Source organism: Macaca thibetana, chromosome 8, assembly GCF_024542745.1.
Source record: "Macaca thibetana thibetana isolate TM-01 chromosome 8, ASM2454274v1, whole genome shotgun sequence".
Classification (NCBI taxonomy): domain Eukaryota; kingdom Metazoa; phylum Chordata; class Mammalia; order Primates; family Cercopithecidae; genus Macaca; species Macaca thibetana.
In genome coordinates, this window is record NC_065585.1 from 115,437,980 (window position 1) to 115,464,559 (window position 26,580).

Below are 26,580 nucleotides of genomic sequence, written 5' to 3' on the forward strand. Positions count from 1 at the left end.
GGGTACAAGAGTGATCTCTATTTAATATTAATTATCTTTAAATTGTCCATATGTATTATATATGTGAATTTATATTCCATTTTACAATAAATTAAGTACAAAATAAATTAATTGTTAAAGCCACAGTGATTCTTAGTCTTTCTCTCTCTGATTATCTTACTAAATAGCCTGTAAGAAAAAAATTACTTTATGCAATTCTATGAAGTTATATATAAACCTAACCTTTGTGACTCAAATGCCTCATGAACACACTGGATCTCAATATTTGCAGCAGGGACTATTAAACTAACAGCTTCATGTTTCAGGGTCTGGGTGTAAATAACTTCAAAGGGGTCTGACAGAGCCTCAGTGAGGTGAGGACAGGAGGCAGTGGCAGAGACGCGAGATTGGTTACAGCCGGGGCACTTGGTCAAATCTGGCCATTTATGAAAGTGAATGCAAGCCAGGCTTCTCACTGTCAGAGAAGTAGCTACAAACATGGAAAGAGAGAAAAGCAGAATGAACTCTATGGGCTGGGTGGAATTAAAGGTATTGTGGTCAATCAGAGTGTTCAACATATGGTAGACTAATAAATAAATACAAATGGAAATGTGTTACATATATATGTGTGCATATATGTATGCAGCTATACATATATATGTCCTTGCTTGATTCACTGAGAGAGTCTGGCGGCATAACACCCTAATAGCAGTAAGCACACCTAGTACTCAGGTCTTAGTTTCTAAATATCCTTCTCCACTAAAAGAAATCAGGGCTCCTTGGGGAAATGGCTGATTCCAGGGCTGGAACAAAGAAAGTCTAAGATGAGCCTGGGACATTTTTCTTTCCTTTCTTTTCTTTTTTTTTTGGTGACAGAGTCTCACTCTGTTGTCCAGGCTGGAGTGCAAGGGCGCAATCTTGGCTCACTGCAACCTCCACCTCCTGGGTTCAAGCAATTCCCCTGCCTCAGTCTCCCAAGTAGCTGGGATAACAGGCATGTCCCACCATGCCTGGCTAATTTTTTGTATTTTTTTTAGTAGAGACAATTTTTGCCCTGTTGGCCAGACTGGTCGCGAACTCCTGACCTTAGGCGATCCACCCAGCTCAGCCTCCCAAAGTGCTGGGATTACAGGCGTGAGCCACCATGTCTGGCTGAGCCTGCAACATTTTATTATGCCAGAAAGCTAGAAACTGCTCAAAGAATGATGAGGACATTTTAAAAAGACATAGAAATCACCTTGAAAAGGCTCTCACTGGTCAAGTCTGCAATAATTTGTGCATCAAAATAAATAGTAACAGACGACAACCCACCAAAGGAGGAAACCATTTATTCCTTCCCACAAATAAAGGTGTGAACTGGGTATGTGATGAGGAACAAGATATTTACCTAGTTTCTAAGTATTTCTCCATACAGCACTTCTTCATACAAAGTGGGAAAAAATAATTTGACAGAGGGTAAGTCTGGTGGATAGCACCTTCATCAAAATAAGAAATGTCAGTGATAGGAAAGCTGAACCTAGGCACTACCGGATGGAAGATGATGAGAAGAACGCAGTGCCACTTCTGTGATGCACAGGCCGAAGACGCATAAGCTGAATCTCATGATGAGGAAACAGCTGATGAACCCACATTGAAGGACATGCTACAAAATAACTTGCCTGAAATCTTCAAAAGTGTTAAGGTAATAGAGTCCAAAAAAGACAAAGGAAATGTCCAGACTAAAGAGATATGACAATGAAAAGCAATAGGTGATTCTGAACTAGGTTCTGTGGGACGTTATGGAAACAGTTGGTGAAACTTATGTGAGGTCTGAGGCTTAGATGACAGTAATGTATCCAAGTTAACAACCATGGTGTTTCAAGGAAAACACAAACACGAACTCAAATACAAACTCAAAATGGGTTACAAACCTACTTGTCTATATTTAAAAGTTGTGCTCTAAGAAAGACAATGAAAAGCCACAGACTGCGAGAAAATATCTGCATAATAGGTACCTGATAAACCATTTCCAGCTAAAATATACAAAGAACTCTTAAACCTAATAAAAAACACCCAATTAAGAACAGGGCAAAAGATGTGAATAGATATCTCACTAAAGAAGATATATAGCAGCAAATAAGTGTACGGAAGGATGCTCAATATCATGTCATTAGGGAATTACAAACTAAACAAAGAGATACCACTGTTCAACTGTGAGAATACCTAAAATCCAAAACACTGGCTGGGCACCACAATTCACACCTATAATCACAGCACTTTGGGAGACCAAGGTGGGAGGATCCCTTAAGCCCAGGAGTTCAAGACCATCCTAGGTAACATGGTGAAACCCTGTCTCTACAAAAAAACCCACAAAAATTAGCTGGTGTGGTGGTGCATGCCTGTTGTCCCAGCTACTTGGGAGGCTGAGGTGGGAGGATAGCTTGAACCTGGGAGGTTGAGGCTGCAGTGAGCTGTGATCATGCCACCACACGCTAGCCTCAGTGACAGGACAAAACCCTGTCTCAAAATAAATTAATTAAATAAAATCCAAAACACTGACATCTTCAAGTGTTAGCAAGGATGTGGAGCATCACAGCGTTCATTCACGGCTGGTGGGAATGCAAAATGGTGCAGCCACACCGGAAGAGTTTGCAGTCTTTTACAAAGTGAAACACAGTCTTACTATATGATCTACCAGTTGCACTTCTTGACAGTTACTCAAGTAAGCTGAAAATGCAGGCGGACACAAAAACCTTCACACAGCTTTGTTTAAAACTGCCAAAAATTGGAAGCAACTAAGATGTCTTTCAACAGGTGAATGAATAAGCAAATAGTGGTACATCCGTACAATGGAATATCATTCAGCAACTAAAAAGAAGGAATGACCTGCCAAGCCACAAAAAGACATGGCAGACTTAAACGCATATTGCTAAGTGGAAAGGCTGTATGATTCCAATTACTGTACATGAAACTCTGGAAAAAGCGAACTTTATTAAAGACAGTAAAACACTCAGTGGTAGTCAAGTTACGTCTGGAGCATGCAGAGGGAGAGGGACAAATAGGAGCTGGTTTTGTGTTTGTTTGTTTGTTTTTGAGACAGAATCTCACTCTGTCACCCAGGCTGGAGTGCAATGGCATGATCTCAGCTCACTGCAACCTCTGCCTCCTGGTTCAAACTATTCTCCTGCCTCAGCCTCCCAAGTAGCTGGGATTACAGGCGCCTGCCACCACGCCTGGCTAATTTTTGTGTTTTTAGTAAATATGGGGTTTCACCATGTTGGCCAGGCTGTTCTTGAACTCCTGACTTCAGCTGATCTGCCCACCTCAGCCTCCCTAAGTGCTAGGATTACAGTCATGAGCCACCGCGCCCGGCCACAAATAGGAGATTTTAGGGCAGTGAAACTATTTCATACGACACTGTAATAGTGGATACATGACGTTATGCATTGGTGAAACCTACAGAATGTAGAACACCATGGGTATTCTAATGTAACTACAGGCTTTGGTTAATAATAGTGCAGCAATATTGGTTCATCAATTATAACAAATGTACCAAACAATGCAAGATATTAATAATAGGGAAACTGGAGTAGGTGTGAAGGCACTAGAGGAAGTATATAATTTTTTTTTCTCTGTAAACCTAAAACTACTGCATAAAATAAACAAAACATCGTCAGAGAAACAGCAAGAATAAAGGCATTGAGGTGAGAATGGCAGTAGATAAGGAATGGCCACCAGCTGTGTGTTTCTGATACTTTCAATAGATCACTCTGTGACACTGTCAAAGATGAATTTCATGCAGGTAGGACAAAGTAGACAAGTAAGGAAATGACTGAAATAATCTAAACAAGAAATAATAAACGTCAAAGCATTCCTACCAGTGGCAGTAGGAAAGGAAAATGCATTTCACATTTTTTGGAAACTGAGTGCACAGTGGTACCATGAACTAACATGGACAGGAAAGGTGAATAAGCACGTTTGGTATTAGTTTGGGTTATGTTATACTTGAGGAGGTTCTTAGGCAGTCAAAAGACAGATACCTAACTGACAATCTGACAGGAGGCTGAAGTTCAGGGAATGGTTCATGCTGGGAGTCAGCATACAGTAACAGTAAAATCATCAAATGGATGAGGTTACCAAAGCATGTAAAGTACCAAACACAATGGGCCCAAGACAAAAGAAAACACCAACTTTTAGAGGCAAGCACAACAAGGGTAGCCCTCAAAGAAAGGACAGAAATGATCAGAGATAGAAGGAAAAACAGAGAGGGTGGTATCACAGAAGCCTCGGTTTACCAGGCAGGCTGAAAGGTTGCTAAGTTTCTGTCTTCTTTAGTGGCAAGCCCACACATAATGCTTAACCCTAAAAAGTCGGCCAGGCACAGTGGCTCATGTCTGTAATCCCAGCACTTTGGGAGGCTGAGGCGGGCAGATCACCTGAAGTCAAGAGTTCGAGACCAGCCTGGCCAACATGGTGAAACCCTGTCTCTACTAAAAATACAAAAATCAGTTGGGCATTGTGGCACATGCCTGTAATCCCAGCTCCCTGGGAGGCTGAGGCACAAGAATCTCTTGAACCTGGGAGGTGGAGGTTGTAGTGAGCCAAGATTGTGCCACTGCACTCCATCCAGCCTGGGCGACAGAACAAGTCTCTGTCTCACGGAAAAAAAAGAAAGTCAAGACTTATCTATTATATAAAGAATGTTATTGGCCGGGCGCGGTGGCTCAAGCCTGTAATCCCAGCACTTTGGGAGGCCGAGACGGGTGGATCACGAGGTCAGGAGATCGAGACCATCCTGGCTAACACGGTGAAACCCCGTCTCTACTAAAAAATACAAAAAACTAGCCGGGCGAGGTGGCGGGCGCCTGTAGTCCCAGCTACTCGGGAGGCTGAGGCAGGAGAATGGCGTGAACCCGGGAGGCGGAGCTTGCAGTGAGCTGAGATCCCGCCACTGTACTCCAGCCTGGGCGGCAGAGCGAGACTCCGTCTCAAAAAAAAAAAAAAAAAAAAAAAAGAATGTTATTTTATTTAGGGATATGGAAGTTAATGCTAAAGAAATTGGCTAAGAGTTAAAAATGGTTGTCCTAGGGTAGAAAAAGGGAGGTGAGAGGGGCATGGACTATTAGTTTTTCTTAACAAGCTCTTTTTTTTTTTTTTTTTTTTGAGACGGAGTCTTGCTCTGTCACCCAGGCTGGAGCGCAGTGGCACAATCTCAGCTCACTGCAAGCTCCACCTCCCAGGTTCATGCCATTCTCCTGCCTCAGTCTCCAGAGTAGCTGGGACTACAGGCGCCCGCCACCACGCCCAGCTAATTGTTTTTTTTTTTTGTATTTTTAGTAAAGATGGGGTTTCATGTTAGCCAGGATGGTCTCGATCTGACCTCGTGATCCGCCCACCTCGGCCTCCCAAAATGCTGGGATTACAGGCGTGAGCCACTGTGCCCGGTCAACAAACTTTTTACACTAGATGCAAACAAACGAAACAAAACAAAAACATTTAAGTACAAAGAAGAAGATATGAGGTTTGGTGGTACATTGTATGTTAAAGTCTTAGGGTTTAATTAGCCACAAACGTAACGTGATCCAGGAGACATGGTCACTAAGTCAACACAAGCTGCTTGGAATATAATATCCCAGTTCAAATAACAGAATGAACTTGTGGGATCATATCAGGAAAAATTTGGTTCTGGGGACCATATGTTAAGAGGGTCTTAATTCTATCAATTTCCACGCATGTATCTCACACTCATCTTTTTTCATCCTAGAGTCTCCCTCCTAAATCAAGTCCTTAACACTGCATACTGAGATCATACCAAGAGCTTCTAAACTAGTCTTTTTGTCTCCGAACTACCCTGCACGTTGTATCCAAATAAATTTTCTGAAAATCTGCTTTGTTCATATTACTCCCTTTTTCAAAACTTTTGTTTCCTATTATCTAGCTGCTTTGCCAGACATTTAAGATTTTTATAAGCTGATCCCAAACTACCTGTTCAATGCACAGTCCTACTCTCCTGAACTGTTAACGCCCTTCGGTCTGGCATACTCGCTATTCCCTGCGTGCACTACACCCTTCCTGTCATTCTCTACCTCTGTGCTTTAGCCCCTCTGTCCTAGATTCCATGATGCTTCGAGCCTGCTCTTCTTGGCTTATGGGTCAAGCAAGCTCTGCGCTTTCTACTGGGCCTTCCCCAGCCCCTTTTGCTGCAGGGACATCGCTGTCCTCTGGACTTCCACAGTACTCATAATGACCATATATAGAACTACTTTGCACCATTAACTGCCTTTCAAAAGTACCTTTCATAAGCATCAATTATACTGAAAGCTACCCGCTTAAGATGACCAACATTTATCCTATTGTGATTGTCACCAAGCCTGAATCCATAATTTTAAAGAAGTCAAAACGTCTTCTACTCCTTTAATCAAAATTATACTTTTCTCCTCTTTCTGCTCTCCTTGCATTCAGCACAGGTCTCCATTCCAGCACATATCCTAATACGGGGACTTCATTAGTCAGAATCCCCAACCTCCACCTCACTACACGGGTGTTACATGAGGCAGGGACTTCTGCCAGAACAGATACCCAGTGTGTCGACACTTCATGAGTAGAATCACTCACCCCACTGGCAGTTCTGATGGGTTTCGCCTTTAACTTGGGAATCAAGACCTTGTGATATTGAGGAGGGACGGCAGCAATGATATCCACCAGCCGGGGCTGGGCAGAAAGGCCATATTTGGCAGCTGTCTTGGTTTTCACCCTGAAAGTAAAGCATCTCACATTATCAAGATCACGGTATTTTAAGGACATGCTATCAAGAGGATGATCTATAAACAATATCATTAACAACTGTCACTCTCTAATCCCTTCATCATGTGACAAGAATAGTTTTAAGATCTGTGACTATCAGGGAAATAGAAGAACAAAATTCACGAGTGAATGACTACTTCCCACCATCGAGTACCAGAAAGAAAACCAGGACTATGGAGGGAGGACGACAATGACACAATACAGATCTAGTTCAGAATAGTGCTGCAGCTTCAAATGACTATTCTGACTCCACCTTTCTCAACCTCAGCACTACTGATGTTTGGGACCACACAGTTCTTTGCTGTGGCAGGTGGCCAGTGAATTGAGGGATGTTCAGCAGCATCCTTGGCCTCTACGCATTACCAGCCTTCTTCCTGTCTTCCTGTTGTAACACTCAAAAATGTCCCTAGACATTGCCAAATGTCCTGAGGAGGAAATCACCCCTGGTTGACAACTACTGTCTTAGGCAAAACAATTAAAAAAAAAAAAAAATCAAGGATGGCTACACAGAACCAAATAGGAAATAAAGTACATATTTTTGAAAGTTTAAAAAAACTTTTACCAGCTTTTCCTTGTGCCTGCTAGCCAAACTCTAACAGTCACCCTGTCTTCTAACTTTAATCCATCTAGAAATATCTGTGAAGTGCTCATATCATTGTCAACAAATACTGAGTACCTAACGTGTACAAGAGGTTGCCTGAATATTGAATACTTGGTATGTTCAAATGTGCAAGGCACAGTCCTTTCATGTTCTATGTTTACATGTTTGCAGACAGGCATGCCGAAAAAATTAATGTATAAATGATTAAAACATACGTCATAAAACACACACACATACCAACAATGAGTGTTTCCAGAATTCAGGGAATCTGATGTGTGCCGGGGAGATATTTATGGAAAATGAGCACAGAACAAAGAGTAGGTCTCAGTCAGTAAAGACACAAAGATGAATGGAGGGCAGAGAGGCTGATTTATGTGCAGATGCAAAAACAGGAATGCATATATTTTAAGAAATACAAGTAGACCAACTTGACAGAAAGCAGATTTTCAATGTAAAGGTACAGAAGTTTAAAAACTTGGAAAAGCAGGTTGAAGCCAGACTGAGAGACCTTCCAATAATAGGCTGGTGATATCTGAGGAGGGGCGAGTTTTAAGGAAGATGGCAGCTTTAGCTTTAGATGTGCTAAATTAAAGAGAACAACAAATATATGTAAGATGTAGAAATGTTCACTAGAAATTAAAGATTTGTATAATCGGGGTATAACAAAAAAAGGAAGAAAAACTGCTAAAGACATGGTAGAAAAATCAGTAAAATATAATAACTGTATAGTCAGAAGAGGATAATTATTTACTTATTTATTCCTGTAGCAAATATTTACCAAGCATGAGGATTCAAGGAAGGGGTAAAATATTGCAGCATCTCAAGTATCAGAGAATAGCATCTCAAAAAAGGTCATTCCTGTACGTGGTGATTAGATGACCTAGGGTTGGGGAGAGAACCCTTTCATTCGGGAAGATCTACACAGAGCGAATATATATTATAGTTTTTAAAAAAAATAGATGCAGAGATGAAAGACAACTCTTATTTGAGACTGTAGGAAAGTCCAAGCTGAATATGATTATGGAGAGGAAGTGGATGAATGTGTCAAAGAGGTTCCACAGCAGGGGAGGGTTGGATTAGATCAGGGGCCCCAAAGCGAGGGTTTTCCTGACAGAAAGCTGCTGCTTCAGCTGAGACAGTAGGGAAGGAAAGTAGGATGTGCAGCAATGCAGCACAGAAGAACATGGGCTCTGGAGATGGCTGACCTAATTCCAAATCCTAGCTCTGCCAATTACTAGTTACTTACCCATGGACAAATTATTTAACCACTCTCTGGCTCAGATTACCCACCTGTCAAGTGTGGCTGATATTAGTACTCATAGAATTTTGAGAGGATTAACTGAGCTAATACATATAATGCACTAGCAACAGTGTCTGGAATACAGTAAGTGCCCAATAAATGTTAGAAGCTATTAGTATTCTTAAGCTGAGACAATTTTGCCATTAAGAAATGAATGACAAGGCAAGGCAGAAAGCTAAAATTCTCAACTAAAACAAAACTTGAGCTGGAAAACAAGTAGTACTAGATAATTTCATAAAAGAGATCTGCTACCTAAGAACAAGCTTGCTGTCTTTTTATATCCACTTACTTATTTAGATCGATGTCTTTCCCCTGCTCGTGGGCTTCAATCAGTTGTTTAATAACATCTCCTATAGTCAGCATCATCAGCTCAGCAGGGCTGAGATCTCCTGGAAAGTTAATATTCAACAATGTCAAAAATCGTATCATTCAATCAAGATTTTAAAATCTGATTTAGTAGCAGTTTTCCTTCCAAAACCATACAAATATGCCAAATGAATAGCTCAAATTCAGAAGATGCTAAACCTCTATTGTTTATGATTTGATCATATCTTTTGTATCTTTAATTTAAAACAAACCTGGCTTTATATAGATATGGGAAAAGCTCCCTTTAGAAGCACATACTCTATGAGATGATTACAAATAAATACAGGAAAGGATACAAGAAGGAGTAGAAACAATGTGAGGAGAAAGAACCTAATCACACACGAAAGGACCAAAGTAATTCTCTTCCCTTTATCTCCAGAGTTGTAATTACTAATATTTGCATAATACTTTAGCGTTCATAAAGAACATTTAGATGCGTGAATTCAGGTGATTCTCAGAACAGAGGCAGACAGAACAAGAATATGTGCCTATTACATAAAGATGCTATCAAGGAGTAAAGCTGAAACTCAAACCCAGGTATCTGCCTAAGAATCTTAATGCATTTCTAAAATATTGTCTGCCCACCATCATGAGCTTCTGGCAACTGGAGCTCCCGCTCTCATCCAAAGGCAACAGCAGAAGCTGACAGGTTCTTGTACGACTTCATCTACTCAAGCACAGTTCAAAAATTGGTTCAAGGATGGGCATATCTCTAAGCCAGGCCAATCTGAGCTCTTTTCTTCAAGGTAAAAAATGCCAGTCGTTTTCCAGGGACAAAAGTTGTGGGATATCACCTTGGAAGCTGTTGGCAAGCAAGCTTCTTGCCTGTAGAGCAGTGGTTCCCAACCTTTTTGATCAAAGGGAATGGTTTTGTGGAAGACAATTTTTCCACAGGCCAGGGGAGCAGGGTGGTTCTGGGATGATTCAAGCGTATTATACTTATTGTGCACTTTATTATTATTATTACTGCATTGTTATATATAATGAAATAATTATACAATTCACCATAATAAAGTCTATTCCCATAGAATCAGTGGGAACCCTGAGCTTGTTTTCCTGCAATAGACAGTCCCATCTGGGGGTGATGGGAGACAGTGACAGATCATGAGGCATTAGATTCTTATAAGGAGCACACAACACAGATCCACTGCAGGCCCGGTTCACAACAGGGTTCAGGCTCCTTTGAGAATCTAATGCCACTGCTGATGTGACAGGAGGCAGAGCTTAGGCAGTAACGTGAGTGATGGGAAGTGGCTGCAAATACTGATGGAGCTTCACTTGCTCGCCTGCTGCTCACCTTCTTCTGTGTGGCTCAGCTCCTAACTGGCCACAAATTGGTACTGGTCCGCAGCCCAGGGGGTTGAGAACTCATATTGTAGAGAAAGCTAAAAGATAATGAAAAGTGTGGATGGAAGGCCCGGGCAGTTATGGAGGCCTCACATTTACTTTATCTCATTTGAACCCTTAGAATAACACGGAAGGTAGGTACTGTTATCCCATTTTATAGATGTGAAAAATGAGGCTAAGGCAAGTTAACAAGCCATCGTAAATAGCAGAGCCAAGACTCAAATCCAGCTCTTTTCACCACAACTTCCATGCTTTTTTTCACTGTAGCACACTGCATCTAATTTAATGAGGCAAGGCTAACATATACACAATTTTTGAGAGAAATAAAGTCCATCTATAATCAAAGGCTAAATGTTTTCCAAACCATGTAACTCAGCACTTTCAGAGTTCTACAAAGGTGCCTCAGGGGCCATGTAACAGAGGTGGTCATGGCAGAGGAAGGGAGAAGGGAAGAGAAAAATAAGGCAGGGGGGAAAAAAAAGAGGGGGTCTCTTTACTTTCACCACAGCAGCTCTGCTTTCAGCTGTTTATATATTGAGGTTCTGTAGAAGAATTTATTTGGAGGGTAAAAGGGGATCGGCCGATAAGAAGAGAAAAATATTTGGAAACCACTTGTATAGCTCTTGAGTGTATCAAGAACTGGAAGAGTAAATGAGTAGGAAAAGGCTTCATGGAGGAAATGGCACAGGGATCTTTAAAGATAGGGCAAGATTTGGACATGCAAAACAGAAGGCAATCCAGAACAAATAATGTCAGGCATAGGAATTATCTATCTTTGTGTGAAAGAGCACAGTCTAACTAGAATCCACCTTTCTAACAGGGTTTAGTAAAGAACAGATTACAGGGGACCCTGGCCACTAGGCAAAGGCATTGAAATGGAATGCAGTAGACAGTGAAGAATTACATATTCTCAACTTTGGAAATAAAAAGATAAAAGTAATGTTTAAGGAAGGTAAGAATATGTATTGGTACAAAGAATGATTCAGAAAGTAAAAAAGAACACATATAATCTGGGTACTATGCAAATGGCTCTTGAAAGGCAACATTGTTTTAAAAAACCCACAAAATCTAAAACAGAATCCAGTCCCAATCCCTACTAGGTGTGTGGTAAAGGAAAAGATCGACCTTTTTTTTTTTTTTTTTTTTTGAGACAGAGTCTTGCTCGGTCACCCAGGCTGAAGTGGGTGCGATCTCGGCTCACTGCAACCTCCACCTCCCAGGTTCAAGCGATTCTCCTGCCTCAGCCTCAGCCTCCCAAGTAGCTGGAATTACAGGCGCCTGCCATCACGCCCGGCTAATTTTTGTATTTTTAGTAGAGACGGGGTTTCACCATGTTGGCCAGGCTGGTCTCCAATTCCTGACCTCAAGTGATCCACCCGCCTTGGCCTCCCAAAGTGCTGGGATTACTGGCATGAGCCACAGCGCCTGGCCGAGATCAACTTTTGAGCGCCCATTTCCTTGTCTGTAAAATTAGGATAATACATCCAAATGTCACAAAACCATTCTAAGATTCACATAAATAATGTATATGAAAGCTAAAATACCATTCAAATATTAGTTAGTGATGAAGGTGGGTTAGGAGGTTGGCGGTCAAAATGTAGAGGAATAAACTATTTCAAGAGGTAATTTCTAAGTAAGAACCAACATGACTTGGTGACAGAAGACGCTAAAAGAATCCTGACAGATTGAGAAGGAGCAAGTTAGAGTGAGATAACAAATAATTTAGGGCATGCAAATATGACAAGACCCAAACGAAGGTAACTTGGACACTTAGAATTGTTGCTTGCAATAAAGAAAAATAGCAGTTAATGTCAAGAAGCATAGTGACTAACGATGTATTTATTTTTCATTTTATGTTTTTTGAGGTCATAGATACAGCCTGGCCAACCAGCTCCATACCTAAGTACAATTTTGGTCTGGGAAAGTTACTTAACTCTTTGAATCTCAGCTTCATCTGTGAAACGGAAATGATACCGACTTCAAAATACAGGCTCAATAAATGGTAGCTATTATTCTGACAACCATTACCATGATTAGACCAGCTGGTCAAACGAGTGTATAGAAATAGAAACAGAACCTGTGAGAGAATATTTCAAATTTGAATCCGTTCTGTTGAAAAACCAAAGGTGGAATTGTTCCATGCTAACTCAGGAGGTAATAAAAATGAGAATAATTGCATGCACAACTGTTACACTGAATCCAAGGATAATTAAGGCTTTTTTTCATATCTTAACATAAGGCTTTAAAAGAAACTCTCAAACTAACACGTCAAATGTGTCGTGAAACAAGTCTTAACAAATGAAAAGTCCCACAACCCGTTAAATCGACGTTAACTCCTCGGAGGACATATCTTGGAATAAAGGTTTCCCTGCCATTCAAACAAAAGACACCAAGTGACTGCCAAAGAGGAAAAGAGGAAAGGTAGGGTGCTTCCAAAAGCAAAACAGAAGAAACGAGAAGGCTCTGGGGCTGGAATGGAGAGACTGACCCTAGGTGGCGGGGCGACTGGACTGGGTAGCGGATTCTCGCGGGAGAAGTCTGGTTCAGCATTTGATTGCCTGGGCGTTCGCCCCTTTCGGACCACCCCTTTTCCCCATATCCTTCCCTTTCGCACCTTTCCGCTTCTGCCTCATTTCTGCGCCGCCGTAGCAGAGCCACCAGGTATAAAAATGCAGCCACAAACTCAGACCTCTGGAAAAGCTCACAGCCACAAAGCAACCCCGCCTGTCGTAAAATGTCGGTCAATGTATCGTAAAGCTCTTGCCGAAAAGCCGACGTGCAGAAAGCCACGCCCCGCCCCTTGTTGCAACTAGCGGGGTAGCTTGCGGCACCAGAGGCCTCTCAGGTGCGATCCTCACCCGGGTCTCAGGGATGGAGGATGGGAGCGTCTGAACAGAGTGGTATCTTGGGGTTAGAAAGCTCGACCTGGGCAGTACAAATGTGAGACAGAGCTCTTGGATAGAGGCTACGTCAGGAAGTCTAAGTAAAAGGGTGGAAGTGGGTAGTCTCTCATGAGGGGGAGTGGGAGCCCAGGGTCGTCACATCCGGGGCGGGGGAGGGGGTGGGAACGTGAATGGGCGAGACCACGGAGGAGGAACTTGTGGAAACTAACCGAGGGCCTGGAAGAGACCCGGCCGGAATCGAGTAACGATCCAAGGTGCAGGCTTTGGGACCACGTGGTCACCTTGGTCTTAGATGAATGGCACATATGATCGGTAACCATCATGAATGCTGTGAATGTCTCTTGTGGAAGGAAAATAACATCTCGGGACCCTAAACTCTGCCAAAGAAAAAAGTTAAGCTTGGGATCGGGCGCAGTGGCTCACGCCTGTAATACCAGCGCTATGCCCACCTCGGGAGGCCGAGGCCAGCAGATCACCTGAGGTCAGGCATTCAAGACCACCCTGGCCAACATGGTGAAACCGTGTCTCTACTAAAAGTACAAAAATTAGCCACGCGTGGTGGTGCGCGCCTGTAATCCCAGCTACTTGGGAGGCTGAGGCAGGAGAATCTCTTGAACCCAGAAGTGGAGGTTGCAGTGAGTGGAGATTGTGCTCTGTTGTCCAGTGCACTGCAGCCTGGACAGTAGAGTGAGACCCTGTCTCAACGATAACAAAAAGTTAAGTTTGGGAACTGAGTCACGCAAAAACTGCTTTTCTTCTGTTCCTAAACAGCTGCACAGGCAGAAGCCCACATATCTCCCCAGGTATCCTCCCAGAGGAGTTGTTCACAGGGAAATTCCTTGTAAGCGGCAAGAACTTCACCTTACAACAGTTCTGTTGAATTCAACCTTGACGTGTAAATTAACAGGTAGGGGACAAAGACAAGACTAGAAATCACCCTTTAGCCCACCCCAAGAAAAATGCATATTTGACTCCTTCCTCTATGTTTACTTTGTCTTCTGTAAAAGGCAGATTTACTGAGTGTGAAATGAATGCGTTATTGTTTCTCTTTCCCCTCCTGCCTGCTCTTTCCCCTTTATATATTGAAGTCCTCAAAACTCCCTTTGGAAAAACCACAGGCCACAGATTCCACCATAACTTATGTCTCTTTTTCCTGGGTGTGTCCTCAACCTTGGCAGAATAAACCTCCACTGGTTTACGTTCTCCAGAAAAACAGGCACAAAATTTTGCAAAATTTGGAGGCAGGACTTGGGATGTTTTCCTGAAATCCATCTATAATCTCCCTTGTCCATGGGCTGGAGATTAAGAACCTCTCCCGTTAATAAAGACAGGAACATATACCCTACTAGAATTGCATGTAGAGCATGTCTATTTGCTGCATTAAGAATAGACTGCGGGAGGGGGTTGGTGTAGAAGTGGGGAGATCAGGTGGGTGGTGGTTACCATAGCCAGGCCAATGATTCCCAAACTTTGCTGCAATTGGAATCACCTGGAGAACAGTGAAAAATCCCAGTGCCCAGATCCCATCCCACACCTATTAAATCAGAATATCAAGGGGTGGGAATCAGGCATTAGCTCGTTTAAAAGATCCTGGGTTATTCCAACGTGCATCAACGTTTAGGAACCACTGAACGAGGCCAGAGATTATTGTGACTCAAATCGGGGTAGTCAGCAGTGAAAGTGGTGAGAACTGTTCAGATTCTGAATATAATTTGAAGATTTCAACAAGACTTTCTGACAGATCAGATGTGGCATATGAAAGGCAGACAGCAACATCAAGTGTGACACCAAAGCTTTTGGACCAAGGGACTGGAACAATGTGGTTAGAATTAGCTGAAATGGAGAAGATTAGGTGGAGAGGTGTTTCAAGGGACTGGCGGGGATTGGTTTGAACCTGTTGTATTTTCTGATGACTAGTGAACAGGAAGACATGAAAGAGGTTGACACTGGATATCAGTCGAGAGCCATCAGCGTGTGAGCAAAATGGAAAGCTATGAAACAGGTGGCTGTGGAAAGGAAAGAGACCAACGATGAAGCCTTGGGGTATTTTATTATTAACAGGTTGAGGAGCAGGGGAATAACCAACGAAGGAGACTGAGGGGCACTTCCAGGAAGATGGGATGGAAACTAGGGCAGTGGTTATCTGAAAGCCAAGTGTAGGAAGTTTGTCAAACAGGAGGGGATGATCAACCAGGTCAAATGCTTCTGATGGCTCAAGGAAGATAAAGGTTGAAAATTGACCAGGATCATTGTGGACTTTGACAAGAACAGTTTTAATGGAATGGGAAGGGTGAAGGATTGGCTGGAGTAGGTTTATATTAGCTTGAGAGGAAAAGAATTTGAGACAGTAAGTAGAGACAACTCTTTTGAAGAGTTGTGGGGTTTTGTTTGTTTGTTTGTTTTTGGAGACAAGGTCTTGCTCTGTCACCCAGGCTGGAGTGCAGTGGTGCAATCACAGCTTATTGCAGCCTCGACCTCCTAGGCTCAAGTGATCCTTCCATCTCAGCCCCGCAAGTAACTGGAACTACAGGCATATGCCACCATGCCTGGCTAATTTTTATTTTTATTTTTTGTAGAGATGGGGGTCTCCTTATGTTGCCCAGACTGGTCTTGAACTCCTGGGTTCAAGTGATCCTCCCGCCTCAGCCTCCCAAAGTGCTGACACCATGCCTGGCTAGGAGTTTTGTCATAAAGAAGTGCAGAGAAATGTACTAATACCTGGCAGGGAAATGGAGGTTCAGGGGAGTGTTTATTAAGGTGGAATAAATGACATCAAGTCTGTTCACAGATGGGAATAATCCAGTGGAGAGTGAAAGTTTGGTGAATTAGAGAAGAGGAGGAGGTACTCTACGTGGTTCTTCAGTTAGAGAGAGGAATGGAATTTGGTGCACAGAGAAGGGATTGGCCTTTAATGGGTGCATGGATAGTTCATCTAGTAACAGGCTGGAGGGCAGAGCACTGGATAGGTGGTTGGGTGTGATGATGAGGCTCTGTGGACATTCTCATTGCTTCTGTGAGTTCAATGGAAATTCAGCCTGAGAGAATAGAGAAACATCTAACAGGCCTAGCATTCAGGTGTCCAATAGCAGGTGCCAAGGACTACCATAAAGAACCCCAGAGGCTGGGCCTGGTGGCTTACACCTGTAATCCCAACACTTTGGGAGGCTGAGATGGGAGGATCGCTTGAGCTCAGGAGTTTGAGACCAGCGTGGATAACATAAGGAGACCTCATCTCTACTAAAGGTTTTTTGTTTTGTTTTGTTTTTTTAAGCCAAGTGTGGTGGCATATGCCTGTAGTCCCAGCTGCTTGGGAGGCTGAGGCGGGAGGATCACTTGAGCCCAGGAGGTCAAGGTTGCAGTGAGCCGTGATCACGCCACTACACTTCAGTCTGGGTGACAGAGTGAGATCCTGTCTAAAACAAACAAACAAGCAAACAAACAAAGGAACCCAGGAAGCTTTAATTTTTATTTTTTGAGATGGAGTCTCGCTCTGTCACCCAGGCTGGAGTGCAGTGGTCTGATCTTCGCTCACTGCAACCTCTGCTTCCTGGGTTCAAGCAACTCTCCTGCCTCAGCCTCCTGAGTAGCTGGGACTACAGGTGTGTGCCGCCATGCCTGGTTAATTTTTGTATTTTTAGTAGAGATGGGGTTTCACCCCGTTGGCTAGGCTGGTCTTGAGCTCCTCACCTCAGGTGATCCGTCCACCTCGGCCTCCCAAAATGTTGAGATTACAGGCGTGAGCCCCTGTGCCTGGCCCCAGGAAGCTTTAAACATGCTCAAAATTAATTTTAGTAATTAAGTAATTTAGTAGCATTTGTGGTGAACTGTTGAAGCTAAGAAATAGCCAGTAGAGGGAGAGCTGAGCACGCGTGACATGAATGTTAAGTGTAAGGTGTGATTTTGCCTAGAGATCAGTATAAGACTCAGCACCCAGGGTGGCGTTTGTGCTGACTTTCTTTGCTCTGAACTTTAGCTTGCTGTTTCTGTGGTTTTCTTATGGAGGAGGGACGTCATCTTGCCAAAAGTTCAAAGCAGTTTTTAAGACCACAGTCTAAACATTTATCTTCAATTCTTTCCCTGTTCTGACCTCTTTACATTCTGAATCCCCTCTTTGGACTAAATACATAGCTAGAGTACTGAGGGTTTTCTTGGTAATGACTGAGTTGGCTTTTAAAGGTACCATACACCCTTGGCCCAGCACAGTAGCTCACGCCTGTGATCCCAGCACTTTGGGAGGCCAAGGTGGGCGGATCACATGAGGTCAGGAGTTCAAGACCAGTCTGGCCAACATGGTGAAACCCTGTCTCTACTAAAATTAAAAAAAAAAAAAAAAAATTAGCCAGGCATGGTGGCGCACCTCTGTAATCCCAGCTACTCAGGAGGGTGAGACAGGAGAATCTCTTGAACCCAGAAGGCAGAGGTTGCAGTAAGCTGAGATCATGCCACTGCACTCTAGCCTGGGTGACAGAGCGAGACTTTGTCTCACCAAAAAAAAGAAAAAAGTTACACCCTGAAGCTGAGGGTTCAAGGAACAGCTTTTTCTCTGTATTTGGAGTGGGTTTTAGTTTCTTCTCTCCTGGACAGTACTTTAAAATTTTTGTTTTCTGGGTTTATTAAAAATATGAATTTAAAATTAGACGGGCATGCTGGCACATGGCTGTGGTCCCAGCTGCCCAGGAGGTTGAAGTGGGAGGATGGCTTGAGCCTGGGAGGTTGAGGCTGCAGTGAGCTATGATCGCGCCACTGCACTCCAGCCTGGGGGTGACAGAGCAAGACCTTGTCCCTAAGTAAATAAAGAAATAAAATAAAAATATACGGATTTAAAATTTAAGTTCCAGAAAGAGATGTAAAGCAGTATATCACTCATTTCTACACTCAAATAATCCAGTGTTGTTTTATTTCTGGCAGATGTTATTTTTGGTGAATTTTAAGACTTTGGGTCAAGAATAAGTTTATATTTATTATCTCATATCCTCCATCTCTCCCAGTCATGTCTTATAGTTGGGTGTCTGGGAGCCAGTGCTTTGTCTCTCTCGGAACTGGGGCATTTTTCCTATCTGCTCCAGTGAGCCAGTCATCTGAATAGTGTTCACCCTCAGAGAAAGGATGCTGTGGAGGGACGCAGCGATGCATCTGGAAAGGAAAAAAGACAGATCTGCCTACTTGTAGGAACATGGCAGAGAAGGATGCAAGATCCCCATTTCATGTACCATTTAGATTTTTTTTTTTTTTTTTTGAGATGGAGTCTTGCTCGGTCACCCAGGCTGGAGTGCAGTGGCGCAATCTCGGCTTACTGCAACCTCTACCTCCCAGGCTCAAGTGATTCTCTCGCCTCAGTCTCCTGAGTAGCTGGGATTACAGGGTCCCACCACCACACCTGGCTAATTTTTTGTTTGTTTGTTTGTATTTTTAGTAGAGATGGGGTTTCACCATGTTGGCCAGGCTGCTCTTGTACTCCTGACCTCAAGTGATCTGCCTGCCTTGGCCTCCCAAAGTGCTGGGATTACAGGAGTGAGCCACCGCCCCTGGCAAATGTAGATTTCAGTGAAAGAAGACAGCATAAATCAGTATCTGTGGGAGGAGACCGTGGTAAATAGCTCCCTGTTGGCAAGTCAGTTTCACTTCTGCTGTGTAAACGTGGCTTTGCGATTGTGGCCCAAAGGGCTGCGTACCCCAGCTGGTTCCAAATACCTGAACCAAGGAGAAGCTGCCACCATCTCCTCTGTGGACTCCTATAACCAAAGCAGAACTTTGTTTTTGTTTTTGTTTTCGGTGACATCTGGTAAGTTGTTTCTTTTATGTAATTTATACTGTAACTTGTGGTTGATTTTTTAAAAATGGACCTTAATTTTTAGAAGAGTTTTGAGTTTACAGAAATATTGAGAAGATAGTTTAGAGCATTCGTATGTAATTCCCACCCAACTTCCCCTATTATCTTATATTAGTGTGGTACATTTGTTACAACTGATGAACACATACTGATATGTTATTGTTAAATTAAAGTCTGTACTTAATTCAGATTCTTGGTTTTTATCTAACGTCTGCTTTCTACTGTAGAATCCTATTCAGGATAGCACATTACATTTAGTTATGTTCCCTTAGGCTTCTCTTAGCTGTAATGTTGTTTCTCAGACTTTTTGGCAGTTTTGAGGAGTACTCGTTGGGTATTTTGTAGGCTTCTCTTATTGACATTTGTCTGAGGTTATTCTCATGATTAGACTGGAGTTACGGGTTTTGGGGAAGGAGTCACAGGGTTTAAGTGCTGTTCTCATCACATCATATCAAGGGACAATATAGTCAACATGATTTAGGACTGTTGGTGTTGACCTTGACCACCTGGTGGAGGCAGTGCTTGTCTGGTTTCTCTGCTATAAAGTGACCCTTTCCCTGCTCTAATCTCTGCCCTGTTCTCTTTGGAAAGAAGTTGCTATGCACAGCACGTACTTAAGGAGCAGGGAGTTTTGTTCTACCTCCTTGAGGATGGAGTAGCTATGTAAATTATTTGGAATTCTTCTGTATGGGACATTTATCTCTTCTCTCTCATTTGATTTTCTTAAAGCAAGTTATTTCTTGAGGGAAAATAAATTCTACTTTTCTGTTTGCTTAAGTGAATTTTGGGGGTTTTGTTTGTTTGTTTTTAAGGCCTCGCTCTGTTACCCAGGCTGGAGTGCAGTGGTGTGAACATGGCTCACTGCAATCTTGACCTTCTGGCTCAAGTAATCCTTCTGCCTCAGCCTCCTGAATAGCTGGGACTACAGATGCATGCTACCATGCCCAGCTAATTTTTTTAAAAAAATGTTGTAGAGATGAGGGTCTCGCTTTTTTGCCAAGGCTGATCTCAAACTTCTGGTCCCAAGGGATCCTCTCATCTCAGCCTCCCAAAGTGCTAGGATTACAGGCATGAGCCACCATGCCCAGGCTGTTTAAGTGAATTTTAAGGCTATGTAAAAAGGCCAGTGGGCTAGAAATGGGGGAATCAGGTTTTAGTTTGAATTTTACTGAACAGTGTGATCTTAGGCAAGTCATTAATCATTCCTCCCAAAAGAAAACAGCTATTGCAGAAATTACTGGCAGGTGTATGAATTCCTGATAAGGAGGGAAGTGTCATCTTATGCCTCATTAGCTTTAACAAGCTTGGGAGAGCAATATGAGAAGATTCAAATTCGTTTCGCTAGAATCTGCTAAAATACGTTATGAAAATATCTGCTTATTTTGCTTACCTCTTTACCTAGGGAAGAAAGATGGAGAAAAACATGTCATCCCAAAGCCTCCCTTCTACTATGACTGCTTCTGGTGGCCACACTTCTAATGCTGAACACATTAGCCGATGTGTTAATGCTGAAAACATGTCTCTTTTCCTTTAGAGATTTGGAGGCCCTTGTTTCACTTTTGCTTCTGAGCTAATGTGTTTAAATTGCTCCCCTGGGACATCCCTATTTGGAAGAGCAGTGCAGTGGCCAACAAGGTGGTTAGGAAATCTTGCCAACACCAAAGTTACTTAAACCTAAACTCAAACTCAAAGAGAAAGGAAATAAATTCTAAATTTCATCAACATTCTATCATTTCATTAATAGTCTCCTCCTCTTCATTCTTTCATTCTTTAGCTTGCTTTCTTGTGAGAGCACGAAAAAACTTGACGGAAGATTCTTTTTTTTTTTTTTTGAGACAGAGTCTCACTCGGTCGCCCAGGCTGGAGTGCAGTGGCATGATCTCGGCTTATTGCAACCTCTGCCTCCCGGGTTCAAGCTACTCCTCTGCCTTAGCCTCCAGAGTAGCAGGGACTACAGGTGTGTGCCACAACGCCTGGCTAATTTTTTGTATTTTTAGTAAAGACGGCGTTTCATCGTGTTAGCTAGGATGGTCTCGAACTCCTGACTTTGCAATCTGCCTGACTTGGCCTCCCAAACTGTTGGGATTACAGGCGTGAGCCACTGCACCCAGCTAATCAAAGATTCTTTAAGGAAGATGGTAGAGCATCCTCAATGTGCTTGATCAGTGGCAACAAGAATGAGAGTCAGGATCTCAGCTAAGGTGGCATTTGTTCCCCAAAGACTAACAGATGTGGCCTGGATGATACTGGTACTGATTTCTAGTTTAACTACTTTCACAAAATATTTAAAAAATAACATTTTTACAGATGCATAAGTGCCTGTAGAGCAATTTTGCATTCATTATCACATTTGATTCTCACAACAAACTCTTTTTATTTTTATTTTTGAGATGGAGTCTTGCTCTATTGCCTAGGCTAGAGTGCAGTGGTGCTATCTTGACTCACTGCAACCTCTGTTTCCTGGCTTCAAGCAACTCTCCAGCCTCAGCCTCCCAAGTAACTGGGATTACGGGATTACAGGCATGCAGCACCATACTCGGCTAATTTATAAATATATGTATATATATATTTATTTTTGAGATGGAGTCTGGCTCTGTTGCCCAGGCTGGAGTGCAGTGGCGTGATCTCGGCTCGCTGCAAGCTCCGCCTCCTGGGTTCATGCCATTCTCCCACCTCAGCCTCCCAAGTAACTGGGACTACAGGCGCCCACCACCACACCATGCCTGGCTAATTTTTTGTATTTTTAGTAGAGATGGGGTTTCACCGTGTTAGCCAGGATGGTCTCAATCTCCTGACCTCATGATCCGCCTGCCTTGGCCTCCCAAAGTGCTGGAATTACAGGCGTGAGCCACTGTGCCCGGCCCTAATTTTTGTATTTTTAGTAGAGACAGGGTTTCATCATGTTGGCCAGGCTGGTCTCAAACTCCTGACCTCAAGTGAGCTGCCCACCTTGGCCTCCCAAGGTGCTGGGATTACAGGCATGAGCTACCGCGCCCGGCCAATTAACTCTTGATAAAGGTATTTTTTTTTTAACCAATTCTATCCTATATGTGGAGAAATAGAGGCTCAGAGACATCAGCTGATTTGCTCTGTGTTGTACTGAAGTTTGGGAGCAGGAGCAAAAATCCAGGCATTCTGACTCCAAATCCCTAGTAATTTTCACTCCACCATTCACATCTGGAATATGGAAGCACTTTGTTTGCAGATACCGTGCCCATATTGTTCCCTGCTATATCCCCAGTATCTAGAACGATGCCTGGTGCACCATAGGTACTCACAAATATTTGTTGAATGAATGGATGAATAAATAAAATAATAAATATAATTCCTGCTATTCTTAATCTTACCATCTAAGATATATATCTATATCTAGATATAGACAGATCTCAAAAAATTATATCTACCATCATTCATTCAACAATTTATTTAGTGCTTGCTATGTACCAAGCACTTCCCATATTTATTAAAAGTAGAGAGTAAACCAATGTTAATGACCAAAATGCCCCTTTGAGAAACTGTGCTAATTTAAGTATTTAAATTTAAGTAAGTAAATAGTTTTGGCAAGGGTTAATGATGCGAGGCAAGGTAGGGTGAAATGAGATTCTGCCTAAGGAGAATAACTAGGGGAAAAGAAAAGGACATTTGTCATTTGTAATAAACACATTGAATTTTGCATTGAACACAGAAAAAATGCAGTGAAAATGTACTCCTCTGATTGTCTCTCTCTCTCTCTCTCTCTCTCTCTGTCTGTCTGTCTCTCTCTGGCTTGTTTTACTTCTGAGGGTGTCTTTGAGTTTGCAGGCAGTAAGACTGGATGTGGTGGCTCACGCCTGTAATCACAGCACTTTGGGAGGCCAAGGTGGGCAGATCACCTGAGGTCAGGAGTTCGAGACCAACCTGGCCAACATGGTGAAACCTCGTCTCTACTAAAGATACAAAAATTAGCCAGGCATGATGGCAGTTGCCTGTAATCCCAGCTACTCAGGAGGCTGAGGCAGGAGAATCGCTTGAACCTGGGAGGTGGAGGTTGCAGTGAGCTGAGATCATGTGTCACTATACTCTAGCCTGGGCGATAGAGCAAAAACTCCATCTCAAAACAAAAAACAAAAAAAAACCCAAAGAACAAAACAAACAAAAAACAAAAAAGCAGTTTGCAGGCAGTGGCTTCAGCTTGAGTTCCTGCTTACAGTTCTATCAAGTTGCTACTCTCTCTCCCCACTCAACATGAAATGCCTTTGCCATGAAATGCCTTTGCCATGCGTTTGAGGGAACCCTCCTTTGTAGGCACCACTGCCTCCATTCCCCTATGCCTGAGCTCCAGGGGGCTTGTTTAAATAGTGCCTATTAGAGGTTGCTGAATGTGATGAAAAGAACATTGAACTTGGAGTCAGGAAACCTGAGTTTCAGTCCTCGTTGCCATAACCTTACTATGTGACCTTGGACAAGTTTCTTCCCCTTCCTGGTCCTCAGGGTCTGGATCTGTAGAAGAAGGGGCCCTCGCATTCTTTTTTTTTTTTTTTTTTTTTTTTTTTTTGATACAGAGTCTCACTTTGTTGCCCAGGCTGGCAGTGGCTTGATCTCAGCTCACAGCAACCTCTGCTTCCCGGATTCAAGCAATTCTCCTGCATCAGCCTCCTGAGTAGCTGGGATTACAGGCACGTGCCATCACACCTGGCTAATTTTTGTATTTTTAGTAGAGACGGGGTTTCACCATGCTGGTCATGCTGGTCTCAAACTCCTGACCTCATGATCCACCTGCCTCAGCCTCCCAAAGTGCTGGGATTACCGGCGTGAGCCACTGCACCCAGCCCGCATTCTTTATTCAATGCCATGATATGCAGCTGTTCTAGTACAGGAATGACCTGCATTTGTGTTGCCTCTGTGATTTTCCTGTAAGAAAAAGACAATAAGCAAACACAAACAGAAGAAAAGGAGAGGGAGAGAAGCAAGAGTAATTGTAAAAAGTTACAGTTATTTATCAGGAAACCAGTTCTATGCGACCTTCCTATATCTAGCTGAATGTCCACAATCTTATTTAAAAGATGCTATTCTTAGGTTCAGTGCACAGGAATGTAAATAAGCACTAAAAGCAAAACTTCAGTGCTAACCACATAGCTGAAATACAAGCAAAATAAACCACACAGGCAGAACTTTGCCTATCTGAGCAATACATTTGGACTGTTATCAATTGCTTCTCCACAGAAACCAAATTTTCACAGTGAACACCACCATTCCTTCCCTTTGCGGGGAAACAGACTGCAGGATGATTTGAAGAAGGATTATACTCCCATGGCTCATTTTCTCCTTAGTACAATGCACTTGCAATCACAGTGCTCTCGGTGTACTGCCTTTGGCCACATGGAAGCCCTAATTATTGGTATGGTCTTGGTTTCAATGACAAGTGACATTTTCAAAATGAGAATTTTCATCTTTTTACCACTCATCTAAATCAGAGAACACTCACACTTTAAGGACTAGTTCAGTCTTTGCCTTACACGTGGGAAACCTGAGGTCAGGGTGATAAAACGACTTGTCTGAAATTCTCCAGCTTTATTGATTGGCGGCAAAGCCGGAGCTGGAAACTTCCACACCTGATTTCCAGCCTAATGTTTTTCCCACCTCATCATTTAGTTCAACCCAACAACTATATACTGAACGTCTGTACCAAACTACCCCCATTTGTTTATCGCTTTTCCTTTTTAAGTACTTGGTGTTTATTTTCTTCTGTCCACTTAGCCTTTTTGCAAATGATCCCTTTCCACTTGCCAGTGTTTTTGTTTGGTCATCAAATGATCCCTTCACGCTAGTCTTTGAACATTGGCCAAAGGAATTTGAAGCCCAGTCCACTACAACCAAATCCACATAATTTCCAGTTATTCCAAATTTCAGTTAGAGTTCACAAATCACTTGTATACGGAAACCATAGATGCTGCTACGGAGGAAGGTGTGTGGTTTTCTGTCTTCGTTGCATGCAGCTAAACCCAACCCAACCCCAGCTAGTTACATGCTAACGGCCCTTGCCGGACTTTGTGTACTGTTGATTTAGTAAATAAAGTCAAATGAACTAAAGTTCCTGTGATTCCAAAAGAAGCCAGAACCACCACCCGTATTCCAGAATTCAGTGACCACAACTGCTTCTGCTCTAAACTCAAAGCCCTTTGATTTTTTGCCCTTTAATCCACAGCTCTCTCAACTGAAGGACCCTAATCTTAGTGTCTGTATGACCACGCCTCTTATCAACTTGGCCTGTCAGTTCTTTTGTACTTTATCTGGCTCCACAGTTTCCTCCGAGAATTTGAATTCCAGCACACCAGCTGTCCTGGAGGTCGACCATGGATTTATCCACTGGTTGGATCATACATTTTGTTTTGCTTCCAGTGCTCACTGTGATAATATGATGCCTAACCTTTCATATGATTTGCTCCTTGAGCTGCTCTCTTCAGAAAACAACAGATATTTTTCCTAGGGGTAATCCTAGTTCTGTATCCAGCTTTTTTTTTTTTTCCTTTGAGACAGGGTCTTGCTGTCACACAGGCTGGAGTGCAGTGGCGCAATCATAGCTCACTGCAACCTTGACCTCCAGGGCTCAAGGGATCCTCCCACCTCAGCCTCCCAAATAGTAGGTGCTACAGGTGTGTGTCACCCCAACCGGCTAATTTTTTTTGGTAGTGTCACGGTCTCACTTGGTTGCCCAGGCTGGTCTCAAACTCCAGGGCTCAGTCGATCCTCCCTCCTCAGCCTCTCAAAGTGCTGGGATTATAGATGTGAGACATCACACCCTTCCTAAAATTATTGACATGCATTATGGTATGTTTACCCATGTTATAGCCCATCTGTCTTTTTTTCTCGTAACGCACCTAGGTTTTGATGTGTGTCAGCATTTCTGACTCAGTATTCCAAACCAGAAATTGCTTGTGCCTCTTGTGAAATTTGGTGACCTCATTAGCACACTTCTACCAGCTTTCCTGGTGAAAATTTCAAGTAAGAACGTAGAATCTTGGGATTTGAAGAAGGTTTAAAATTTATCTATCCCAATGTCATTATTAGGTGGTCATATCAATATAGGTTTAGACACCTCTAGAGGCAGAAAACTCACTTATTCCTAAGGGAGCTCGTTCTATTTTGGACGACTCTGATTACTTGAGAATGTTAAGCCAAAATCTTTCTTGTGCCTTCCACCTAGTGGATCTATTCCTACCCTCTGGGAACCCTAGAAAATATGCAGGATGTCTCTTTTATTTGCAGCTGTAAGGTAATGCATTTGAAGACCACCATGAAGCCCCCCACCACCATCATCTGCCTTTACCTGTGTCTTCCCTTCCTCACATCAAATATTCCTCATCCCCGTGGAGCAGTCCTCACTGTGAGTGCTGCTTCATTTGCATACTTGACTATTGATTTCTACTCTTTGCTTTATTCTTTAAGCAAGGACTTTAACATATCAAAAATGAATTCAGGGCCAGGCATGGTG

At 42.8% G+C, this 26,580-nt stretch overlaps 3 protein-coding genes across 6 annotated transcripts in view; 2 read left to right on the forward strand and 1 right to left on the reverse strand.

Moving 5' to 3' along the window:
- The window catches only part of ELP3 (elongator acetyltransferase complex subunit 3), a 104,825-nt gene extending 91,438 nt beyond the window's left edge, over positions 1–13,387 (reverse strand). Inside the window, exons 1-3 of the mRNA XM_050802491.1 lie at positions 12,991–13,387; positions 8,953–9,052; positions 6,574–6,712 (exon numbers count right to left, since the gene is read on the reverse strand). Of these exons, the coding sequence (XP_050658448.1) occupies positions 6,574–6,712; positions 8,953–9,052; positions 12,991–13,009 (258 nt within the window). The 5' untranslated portion in view covers positions 13,010–13,387. The remainder of the gene's footprint in view (positions 1–6,573; positions 6,713–8,952; positions 9,053–12,990) is intronic.
- CCDC25 (coiled-coil domain containing 25) overlaps positions 1–26,580 on the forward strand; it is a 614,024-nt gene that overhangs the window by 243,292 nt on the left and 344,152 nt on the right. The window lies entirely within an intron of this gene.
- Positions 13,169–26,580, forward strand: part of NUGGC (nuclear GTPase, germinal center associated) — a 64,698-nt gene continuing 51,286 nt past the window's right edge. The window contains exon 1 of one of the 4 annotated variants that reach the window (XM_050802475.1): positions 13,169–13,221. The gene's annotated coding sequence lies outside the window, so the exon portion shown is untranslated. Of the gene's footprint in view, positions 13,222–13,430; positions 13,534–18,755; positions 19,062–26,580 lie in introns of those variants that run through there. The other 3 variants (XM_050802474.1, XM_050802477.1, XM_050802473.1) reach the window with 3 other exon arrangements.